Source organism: Ostrinia furnacalis, unplaced genomic scaffold (assembly GCF_004193835.3).
Source record: "Ostrinia furnacalis isolate ACB-3 unplaced genomic scaffold, ASM419383v2 OfSCF4106, whole genome shotgun sequence".
Classification (NCBI taxonomy): Eukaryota; Metazoa; Arthropoda; class Insecta; order Lepidoptera; family Crambidae; genus Ostrinia; species Ostrinia furnacalis.
In genome coordinates this window covers 19,831-31,742 of record NW_021134345.1, presented here as the reverse complement: position 1 = coordinate 31,742, position 11,912 = coordinate 19,831, and the positions used below count along the sequence as shown (strand labels likewise).

General features: G+C 34.3%; 1 protein-coding gene and 1 long non-coding RNA gene across 2 annotated transcripts; both read right to left on the bottom strand.

Moving 5' to 3' along the window:
- Positions 1–865: 865 nt before the first annotated feature.
- LOC114358794 (uncharacterized) lies at positions 866–2,031 on the bottom strand. The gene is made up of 2 exons (XR_003656396.1): positions 1,532–2,031; positions 866–1,383 (listed from the first exon to the last, which is right to left on the bottom strand). It is a non-coding gene; the product is annotated as an uncharacterized LOC114358794 (long non-coding RNA).
- A 3,317-nt stretch (positions 2,032–5,348) lies between these two features.
- LOC114358787 (uncharacterized) lies at positions 5,349–6,739 on the bottom strand. Its single transcript, XM_028312834.1, has 3 exons — positions 6,516–6,739; positions 6,028–6,276; positions 5,349–5,926 (listed from the first exon to the last, which is right to left on the bottom strand). The coding sequence occupies exons 1-3, from the start codon at positions 6,701–6,703 to the stop codon at positions 5,881–5,883; spliced, it is 483 nt and encodes a 160-aa protein (XP_028168635.1). The 5' UTR covers positions 6,704–6,739; the 3' UTR covers positions 5,349–5,880.
- Between the last annotated feature and the right edge of the window lie 5,173 nt (positions 6,740–11,912).

Sequence of the window (11,912 nt, the reverse complement as noted above, 5' to 3'; positions counted from 1 at the left end):
AATAAAACACATAGGTAGGAAAAAGTAATGCAATGCGAAATTAAAATAAATGTGATTCGTTTTTAAACCAATTTTATTTCTCAATAAATATAATCATAAATTACATTCCAATTACAATAAGTTTCTTACAATTTAAATTAGCAAATCACTGAAATAGTTGTGACTAATTAAGATCTAGTGACAAACTTCTCTATGACTATAAAAATAATTGAGATCTTTCAAGATTCTATACATTTACAAATTGCGAATTACATAGATTATTATATAATAGGTAACGATGTTTGTGACCTTACAAGACACACAAGAAATAATAAAATGTGTTTATCATACAATGGCACCAATTGTTACACTGCCACAATTTCTGTAAATGGTTAATATTTTAAGTATGTAGACACTAGAAGTGTCTCAATCCTAGTTTAGTTAATTAACGCTATGCGATCATGTAAATTAAAGTCTATCAAGACTTGACATGCATTATGTCAGTCCAGTAGCTCAGTCACTTGAATCACAAGGGAAGCCAAAGACGAGTCAAGAGTTGAAAAGAAACATGCACATATTTTATACATATTTTTCAATATGAGGAAAGCAAACAGAAACCATTTTATGGCAGAGCCCATTCTATTACCATCAATAAAGATGGGAATAAATCAAAATTATTTGAATTCGTACTTCTTAACACATGCATGCATGCTACACACATGATAAAAATTGAAGTATACGAATTTAGAGTGATGCGATGTTAACTCAAACATCATATGAACACCAGCTGGAAAAATTTGACTGAAGAATTTGGATTGCTCATTCTGACTGCCGGATATCAAGTAATATTTGAAGCCAGAAAAATACACAGCCAATAGGAGAGTAATAAAAGTAACCAACTCTAATAGATTTTAGCAATCTTTTAAATAAAAAGTCTTAATAAACAACTTCCTACATACCATCAGAGTACCAAAAAAACGAGTACCTAAAGATCTGATACAGCCGAATTATTTACAGAACAAGTCAAAGCTGTTCACACTGTGACAGTAAGAAGAAGAAAAGTGATTCCATATCATACATATTATTATCCTCAAACGCAGACGACGAATCAAATACTACACACATGATAAAAACTGAAGTATACCAATTTTGAGTGACGCAATGTTTATTTTATTTTATTTATTTATTTGGAATAACAACAGCCGAAACTGACATCATCATGAACACCAGCTGGAAAAATTTGACGGATATCAAGTAATATTTGACGCTATAAAAGCATATAATATGGTTACACAGCTAATTGGAGAGTAATAAAAGTAACCAGCGCTAATAGATTTTAGCAATCTTTTAAATAAAAAGTCTTAATAAACAACTTCCTACATACCATCAGAGTACCAAAAAAACCTGATGTCATGCCCTGAGTGCCCAAGCAACTGCACTCAGGAGGATTTGATGAGTGCTACTGACAACGCCACTCTTGTGGCGGAGTTTTGGGCTGACACTGTGTAGGTTTGTCGTCGACACGAAAAGAAAAGAAGAAGACCAAAAAAACGAGTACCTAAAGATCTGATACAGCCGAATTATTTACAGAACCAGTCAAAGCTGTTCACACTGTGACAGTAAGAAGAAGAAAAGTGCGATGACTGAAAAGTGATTCCATATCATACATATTATCCTCAAACGCAGACGACGAATCAAATACTACACATATGATAAAAACTGAAGTATACCAATTTTGAGTGACGCAATGTTTATTTTATTTATTTATTTGGAATAACAACAGCCGAATCTGACATCATCATGAACACCAGCTGGAAAAATTTGACGGATATCAAGTAATATTTGACGCTATAAAAGCATATATGGTTACACAGCTAATTGGAGAGTAATAAAAGTAACCAACCCTAATAGATTTTAGCAATCTTTTAAATAAAAAGTCTTAATAAACAACTTCCTACATACCATTAGAGTACCAAAAAAACCTGATGTCATGCCCTGAGTGCCCAAGCATCTGCACTCAGGAGGATTTGATGAGTGCTACGACAACGCCACTCTTGTGGCGGAGTTTTGGGCTGACACTGTGTAGGTTTGTTGTCGACCCGAAAAGAAAAGAAGAAGACCAAAAAAAAGAGTACCTAAAGATCTGATACAGTCGAATTATTTACAGAACCAGTCAAAGCTGTTCACACTGTGACAGTAAGAAGAAGAAAAGTGCGATGACTGAAAAGTGATTCCATATCATACATAATATTATCCTCAAACGCAGACGACGAATCAAATGCTACACACATGATAAAAACCGAAGTATAGGTACGAATTTTGAGTGACGCAATGTTTATTTTATTTTATTTTAATTAATTTATTTATTTGAAATAACAACAGCCGAAACTGACATCATCATGAACACCAGCTGGAAAAATTTGACTGAAGAATTTGGATTGCTCATTCTGACTGCCGGATATCAAGTAATATTTGACGCTATAAAAGCATAATATGGCTATACAGCTAATAGGAGAGTAGTAAAAGTAACCAACTCTAATAGATTTTAGCAATCTTTTAAATAAAAAGTCTTAATAAACAACTTCCTACATACCATTAGAGTACCAAAAAAACCTGATGTCATGCCCTGAGTGCCCAAGCAACTGCACTCAGGAGGATTTGATGAGTGCTACTGACAACGCCACTCTTGTGGCGGAGTTTTGGGCTGACACTGTGTAGGTTTGTTGTCGACACGAAAATAAAAGAAGAAGACCAAAAAAACGAGTACCTAAAGATCTGATACAGCCGAATTATTTACAGAACCAGTCAAAGCTGTTCACACTGTGACAGTAAGAAGAAGAAGAGTGCGATGACTGAAAAGTGATTCCATAACATACATATTATCCTCAAACGCAGACGACGAATCAAATGCTACACACATGATAAAAACCGAAGTATAGGTACGAATTTTGAGTGACGCAATGTTTATTTTATTTTATTTTAATTAATTTATTTATTTGAAATAACAACAGCCGAAACTGACATCATCATGAACACCAGCTGGAAAAATTTGACTGAAGAATTTGGATTGCTCATTCTGACTGCCGGATATCAAGTAATATTTGACGCTATAAAAGCATATATGGCTATACAGCTAATAGGAGAGTAGTAAAAGTAACCAACTCTAATAGATTTTAGCAATCTTTTAAATAAAGTCTGAAAAATAACTAACTTCGTACATACCATGAGTACAAAAAAAGGAGTAAAGAACTGATATAAATGAATTCTTTACAGAACCATCAAAGTTAGCTATAACAGTAAGAAAAAGAACACTGCGACGACTGAAAAGTGATTCCATATCATACATAATTTATCCTCAAACGAGACGATGAATCAAATGATACTAGAAGAACTAAATAGAAGTATACGAATTTTGAGTGACGCAATGTTAAATTTTATGAACACCAGCTAAAAAATTTGACTGAAGAATTTGGATTGGTCATCCTGCAAACGGTGCTACCATTTTGGATTAGAAAAGATTCAGCCTGAAATTCGACGTCAAGGATAACGCACATTCCCATCTTACCAATCTGTTTAATGGAAACAAAAATTGAATGACGCGATGTTAAACTTTATGAATACTTTCTTCAGTAGAAAAACTTACTAGAATAGCTTCATCACATCACATGTACGAGTATGTTAAGCATGAAATTTTATATTTTCTGCAATTATTGTAAAAAGTGTAATCACTACAGATAATTTAAATATTATAAAATTTTCACTATCTGACGGAATCATAAAACCGAAGACTGTTTTTGACGCCAACCAACTAATAACCGCTGAAAACCAGCCTCGATTAATGCTGAGCGGGCGCCTTTTTGGCACAAAAATAATATGCGTGTATAGTTTTAAGTCCCTTTGTTCTGTTTTTTATTTTTTCCTTTTTGTGTCAAATAAAGTTTTTCTTATACTTTCTTTCTTTCTAATAAAATTAGGAAATTTGACGAATGAAAATTATTATTGTAATAATGAAGACTGGATGAATTTGCCATTTATTTGTTTTAATAATAATTTGATACATACCTATCGACAGAGTAGTAGTATTAAGAATATAACCAATAGATGAATTCTTCAGAAAATCAACCCAATCGTAGCTAAAGCGAAAAGGTCATAAATACTGGGACGTCCGAAAAAAAAACCCGTACGTCTCAACTAACGATGCTTTACCCACATGATAAAAATAGAAATTTTAGAATTAAAGAAATTGAAACAAGTGAACCAAGTAGCACCATAGGAAGCATGCAGAGGTTCGTATCAAATACTACACGAAACTCAACAATTAGAAATAGACAAGAAATAATAAAATTTGTATAATCATACAATAACACCAAGCGACACATAGTGCTAAATTCAACCAAAACATCAACTCGGTAGAGAAACTTAGTAGAACAGCTTGTGTTAATGATATTACAAATGAAGCCCTGAGAAGACTAATGAACTCATAAATGAATTCTTCACTGCTCCTGCAAAGGCTAACTTCAACAAGAAGCGGTTTCAACATTATAGAAAAAAATTGTAGAACAGTTTCAGCTCATCACATGTAGGTATATGAAACACGAAGCTGTGGTATTTTTTGCAATTATTGTAAAAATAATAAATTCTCACGACGATGAGCTTACTACATTTCATATATCAACAGAGTAGTAATACTAATAATAAAATAGAACAATAGATGAATTCTTCAGAAAATCAATCCAATCGTAGCTAAAGTGAAAAGATCATAAATAGTGGGAAGTCCGAAAAAAGATTCAATTCCGTACGGCTCAACTAACACCGATGCTTTAACTACCACCCACTTGATAAAAATTGAAATATACGAAATAAAAAAATTGGAACAAGTGAACCAAGTAGCACCATAGGAAGCATGCAGAAGTTCGTATCAAATACTACCCGAAACTCAAAAATTATATAACAGACAAGAAATAATACAATTTGTATAGTTAACCATACAATAACACCAAGCGTCACATAGTGCTAAATTCTACTAACACATCAATTTAGTAGAATAACTTGTGTTAATGATATTACAAAATGAAGCCTTGAGAAGACTTCACATAAATGAATGACCCATAAATTAATTCTTCACAGCTCCAGCCAAGGCTAACTTCAGCAAGAAAGCTTTTAACATTATAGAAAAACTTAGTAGAACAGTTCCACCTCATCACAAGTATATTAAACATGAAACAATTATTGTAAAAATCATAATTACAATAGATCATTTAAATTGAATAAAATTCTCTATATCTGATGAAGATGAGTTTACTACATAGCAACAAAGAAGTAGTATTATGAATAGAACGACAGACGAACCGATGGACGAATTCTTCAAAGAATATATTCAATAAAAGAAAGCTAGAGCGATCGTCTACACTCCAGGAGCACGACCCCTTTCAAATGAACTAAAGTTAAATGGAGGATTTGGCCCACATTCGCCACGCTGGCCAGACGGGTTCGGTAGGCAAATCGCAACCACACCATAGATAATTGAAGTAAAATGAATACAACACCTTCAAAAGCTATAACATCCCAATATCTGCATAAGTACCTAAAATACGTACTTAGAGAATATTGACCAGGTAGACCACTGGAAGAACGCGGATGTACGAGTTAAATATTACCTATACAAAACCTCTAAACGATACATTCAGGAACAGGCAGAATACAACGACGATGGCAGGCCACTTATATTGTAGTAGCTGCATTTTTCAAATCTTCACACATGATAAAATTATTAAAGAATTACCACGATCAATGTCAGCCCGAGGGCAGTCCACATAAATTAGAGAAACTGCATTTTTGAAATCTTCACACATAATTGTTCTCGGTTTGTGATTACTCTCACCATCCCTCGAAGTTGATGATTCATGAAGTAGTTTCCACTTTCACCTCTACTTTTTCTATTTTGACACTGTAACAATGTAAAAAGAACATAGTTAATACCTATTCACACTAAGGGAAAATAGTTAAAATTATCCATTTAAATAACCAATAATGACAGTTGAAACTTACGTTTTCTCTATCTTCTCACATATTTCCACAAGATATTTATCAAAATATGGATCGAAAACTTCTTTTTCTTCCTTTATCACCATTTCAGATTTTACAAGTAGCTTTAGCTCCATTTCATTAGGATCGAAAACTTCTGTTTCTTCCTTTTTCACCGTTTCAGATTTTCCAAGTAGTCTTAACCGCTTTTCATTTGGATAAATACTGTTTTGAGCTTCCCGTTTTACACCTCTGTGTTGTTCCATTTTGATTCTGTAACAATAAAAATTAACACTTTTAATATTGAATTCTTAAACGGCACATTTATAAACTGAAAGAAATATCTTAAAATTCTTATAAAGTATCGACTCTCTCAATGATAAGAATTGTTATTGTTATTGAAATGTTATCTTCATAAATGTTAATCATAAGAGTAAAATATATATGTTGTTGGTATGCCATATGAACAAAATAAAAAAAAATAAAAATAAAAAATAAGAATTGGAACTCACGTTTTTTCCATAAATTCACAAATTTTCACGAGGTATTTATCAAAATAGGGATCGAAGTCTTTCTCCCTATTATACACTGCTTCCACCGTTTCACAAATTTCAATTAACTGATTGTCAAAATATGTACAATTCAATTCGTCGAATCCAGTGTAAAAGGAACTGATGAACTGGGACACTGGATTACTCATTATAATTACAGATTACTACTTGAATACTTATTCACAAGTGACAAGAGTCGACATATCCTACTGTATTTATACCAATAACTCTAGAATATTTAACACTAATTTGATAATTAAGTGATGACAACATTATTAGCAGTTTAACGAGTTGAGTAAGTGGTTACTAATGATTCTTTCTGCTAATGGTATATTTTTGAACCTGATGCATTTAATTAGTCATTTACCATAGTAATTTCATGAATGATTGTGTATTATGTAGCAATTATAATATTCTTCAGCAATTTTTGTATTATGGTCGTGTTAAGCCTAGGTGCAGACCACCGACTTTTAGTTGGCCGACAGTAGGTCCGATTTTAATTTGTATGAAGAATCGGCCGATAGCAAATCGGTGTAATGTGTGCACTTTCATACATCTCCATACTGATTAAGGCGNTTAACAACTATCGGTCAATTAAAAATCGGCGGTCTGCGCCTAGGTCTAGACTCGTAGTCTTTCTATTTTATTCTGTTACTAGCTGACCCGGCGAACTTTGTTCCGCCTTAATGGCAATAAATAAGCAGACTTTTTTTTTATTTCGAACGGGATAAAAAGTATCCTATGTCCTTCTCCTGGCTCTAAACTACCTCCCTGACAATTTTCAACTAAATCGGTTCAGCCGTTCTTGAGTTATAAGTGGAGTAACTAACACGACTTTCTTTTATATACTCGTATATATAGAAGATTAGTTTGGAAAGTAGAAATTGATTCGTTTAATTATTATCCAAAAATTCTAATAATAAAATATGTTGAACATGTTAGTCGAGAGAAATTTTCCCAAAAATATTCTGAATATAAAGATCTCTAGTGTAATTAAACTCAGTACATATTAGGGAAAAGAGGGAAAAGCAAGTATGTTACGTTATTAAAATCTTAATCATATTCGCTTCGTAGGTAGTTAGCGAGAAAGTGTGCCTCAGCTGTCGTCAATAAGTGTCAAAATTGAAAAATCGCACTTTTAAACTACATAACATTTCCCCAGCATCAAGCTTTATGTGCTGTAATAGTTCATACGTTTATCTATATAAATAAAAGCAAAAGGTCACTGACTGACTCACTTACTCATCACAAAACTACAAGTGCTAGGAGTCTCAAATTTTGCATGGGGGTTCCTTTTAGAACGTAGGCACTTACTAAGAACGGATTTTACGAAACTCCACCCCTAAAGAGGGTAAAACGGGATCCACGTTCACGAAGTCGCGGGCGGCCGCTAGTATGATTTAAGATCAGAATCTTAGTACTACATGATTGTGGATGTATGAATCTAGATCGAGCATAGTTCTTGTTGCTGAGTCATAGAGCAGGTACTCATTAGTCGTAGGCGATTAAATTAAGCTAATGAGTACAATTACTCGTATGTACCTTTACATAATAAGCAATGTGACGTAATATAATTAAAAATAAATTAACAAATCTGTTAGGATGTAATCATACGAAAAATGGAATGTAATCGCTCTAATATTAGTTTTTTTTTGCAACTACGAGTATTTAATTTGTGAAAACTCTTTTGGAAAATGTAAAGTTCTGATAATTATTATATTTTATGTGTTGTAAGCTGCTCTTTGTTTTCCTAATAAATTAATAAACAACATAGAAACATATTCCTGAAGCCTTCACTTTCTTCTTCTTCAGAATCTGAGGTTCTTCAGAATCTCTAGATTCTTTACCACTTTTGAGTATCTCAATCAAAACTTTTATTGGCATCCTGCCAATTTAGGCCGGTGTGATTGTGAAAACATCAACTCGATTGTAGGGATCATAAACGGTCGAAGAAGGTTTAACAGTTCTCAGTTTCTCGTTTAGACCCTTTTAGAGAATATTGGTCGCTTAATTAAGGCGTAGTAGGTATAAATAGGGCCGGGTTCCACCAAAGTGAGGAGAGGAGATGTGTTTCCTTGTTTCCACAACACCTCTCCACTCAGCTTCGGTTTAGAAATCTTAGGTTATTCAAACACATCTCTCCTCTCACTGGTGGAACGCAGGCCTTAATCGTTATTTTATAAATTAGTAGAGATGGAGAGAGAATGCTGTGTTCTTTTCATTGTTATAGGATTTTAAGCTAGTTGAACGTCCGCGGTAAAATAATAGGTACAGTTTTAGGCGATAGAATCAGCAGATACGGAGAAAGAGGTACTATAAATTCACCAAACGTTCACCAAACAAAAGTTCATTGATGAAAGAAGGCTCAATATTTAATAAGCAGTTTTTTGTCAATTAATTTTATCCCTAAACAACCTAATATTTATGATGGTCAATCAGTCGGTCATCATAGCAGAGGCATACATTACTTTTTGCTTCATTGCTTGTTCACGCAATCACTGAAAGCATGCGACAAGTTTTTTGCCGTACGATTCTTTGTCGTTGTTCGTTTAAATTTAAGACCCATCAATGTATAATATGTACCTACCTACAATTGCAATAAACTAATTTGATTTGATTTTTTTTATGCTAGACAAGGCAGGTATTTCACCACAATCGCACCTGGTGTTAAGTGAGATGCAGTCTAGGATGGTACATATTATTATCTTCCCTGTAAGTTCACACTCTTCTAAGTTTTCTGTGGACATCATGGACATCAGTACCTTTTAATTGCTTCTTAATTAGTTTCTATATTATTCACGACACCCCTACCTGTAAGCAACATCACTGAAACTCGTTACAAAAGTTGTTTACGAGTTGAGCGATTGGCAGCGTTATCCTTTTATACCGTTTTGAAGCTATCGCGGCATTATATTAAACCGTAACTTCTTCAATTCCAGTTGTGCCACAGTTTACCGGTTTACCGGTTACCAGTTTACCGGATTACCGGTTCCCGGGGGCTGTTGAATCGCTATAATGAACAACCGGACCGATTTACTGATCGTGGAATAATGACATAATTATTGTTGAGTGAAAGTTAGTGGATCATTATTCGAAGATAGTCTTGCTTGAAATACAGGTTGATTAAATTTAATAGATGTTTGTCTCTGTTGACTTAAATGCTTTATAATTTAAATAAACTGTGTGTTAAGTATCATCATCATTTCAGCCATAGGACGTTGACTGCTGATCATAGGCCTCCCCCAATGACTTCCACAATGAACGGTTGGCAGCGGCCTGCATCCAGCGCTTTCCCGCTACCTTTATGAGGTCCGCGGTCCACCTTGTGGGTTGAATTAATTCAAAGCGTGTTTACTATGGTGACTATATTATGTAGCCCTTCAAGTACCAGCGAATCGAGTCACTATAGAAATCAATTGTTACCGCGGTCTCATGCGACCATTTGAAGAGGGTTTTACGAAACTATTTGTACTATGGTTGAATGTGTGAAAATGTGTAAGATAGACTAAAATTATATCGAGTTTATCCAGACTCACCTTTCAAGTTAGAAAATACTCAGGGATAACTCAATTAAATAACTATGTGTAACATTACTTTTATCGATGATAGCCAATATGAATACCTAGATATAACTAGCCAGCACACACCCTTACTATCAATATCATAATAATATTATTTGACAAAAATCGTCATAAAAATTATATAAAAATATCATACCATCGAGTCATGATTCTAAGGCGTTTAAATTCGTCCCGTATAATTTCCCAGCAGGGTAATACCCCGCGTGTGGCTCAAAAAAGATTAATCCCGGTAGAGGGAGCCACTTTAAATATGAATTTTGAGACCAATTATGAATGCTGGCGTTTTTAAATACCCGCCCGTCAAACGTGTTGCATGGAAATGACGAAAATGCTGGAATTTTAGTTGGATTTTTAACGGATTGCTTAATATAAAATTATAAATCAGATGTACACTAGCATTGCCAGATTTGTGAAAAAAGTTGTCCTAGCCAATGACGGAATGATAGTTTACTTTCGATTGGGGCAAACTTGGCTTTTTACTGGTTGATTTTGTAGTAGAGGTCAAATAGTGGAATACTTAATAGCCAAGCTGTAGCATCCTGCCCACACAGGAGTAGCAACGCGACGGTGCGAATGAGAGAAGAAAAAAAAGTACCTAAAATGACCTCTTGGTTTGGATGATAAGCCAAAAGTACATACAGAATTTACCTGTCTACCCCAATTACTATACTGAAGTCATTTAAAAATAAAACACTTCACCCACTCAAACCCAAAATTGAAGGTACTTAAAAACAAATTGGGATATTATCGAGATCAAATCCCTCTGTAAGTCCCTACAATGTATTTAATGCGAACCTTTGCTTTCCCTATTTACATGTTTCGTCTCATTTTCATTCCCGGAAATCTCATTACCTTCCATTTTGGAACTTCCCCCTTAAAAATAAGGTTTCTTTTTGTGACTGATCACAATTTCTTCAGCCCATTAAGTCTCAAGTCAATCTACGCTTCAAACCTAATCGTAAAAGATGGCAAGTTATAAATTTGACCCGAGCGATAATGTAAATGAAAAAAGGGGCACCTTAATCTTAAATAGAGTCGAGTAGGTATCTAATTGAATAATTTTGTTAAGAGAATTGAATTGTGGAGGGGAACCCTTTTGGAGCGCGGAAGTTTTGTCGTTACATTTAGGTGGTGAGACGGTTAAAATTTTATCGGTAGAGAGGAATAAGTCGCCCTAGATATTTGTCTTTGGTAACACAATTCTTTACTTTATCACATGTGAGAAAAAGTAAGCAATCAATTTATTGTCAAGATGACAAAACAAATCATTGTAATGTAGAATCGCCTGCTCGGCAACAAAACAACAAAAGTTTTGGGCTTAAATATTGTCTACATAGAGTTAAAAACTTGCTGAGAAAATTCGACACTTTGGGTAAAAAGAAAGTAGAGGGCATTTAGAGTTTAGGCTTAATAGGTACCAATGGCTTAACATGGCTTCCAAATCAGTACAATTTAGGTATTCTACCCGAGGCCTCTGGAACCTCAAATTCAATTAGGCCACAAAGCTGAAAATATCGTACCCCCATTCCACTTTTAATTTTCTTTCTAGTTAACCTAATCTCAGCGAAAACTGCTTACATTTGCGTGGAGGTTGCAAAATTTCCCGGTTACGTCACAAGTTCTCACCCTTTCAGGGTAGTGGGGAAAATTTTGCGAGGCCGGGTGACTTGCGGGAAATAATAACAAACTTGTCCTTTGGAACTGACCGAATTTTTCCACCAGTCATCGGTCTCATTTCCTTCCTAACGATTGAGAACTCAAACTTTTTTAGCCGGGT

Excerpts from the sequence above, each read along its gene's own strand:
- LOC114358787 (XM_028312834.1), bottom strand. The coding sequence starts at position 6,703 with ATGAGTAATCCAGTGTCCCAGTTCATCAGTTCCTTTTACACTGGATTC. Across the intron at positions 6,277-6,515 it reads TGTGAATTTATGGAAAAAAC|AATCAAAATGGAACAACACA; the intron begins GTGAGTTCCAAT and ends TTATTGTTACAG. Across the intron at positions 5,927-6,027 it reads TGTGAGAAGATAGAGAAAAC|TGTCAAAATAGAAAAAGTAG; the intron begins GTAAGTTTCAAC and ends ACATTGTTACAG.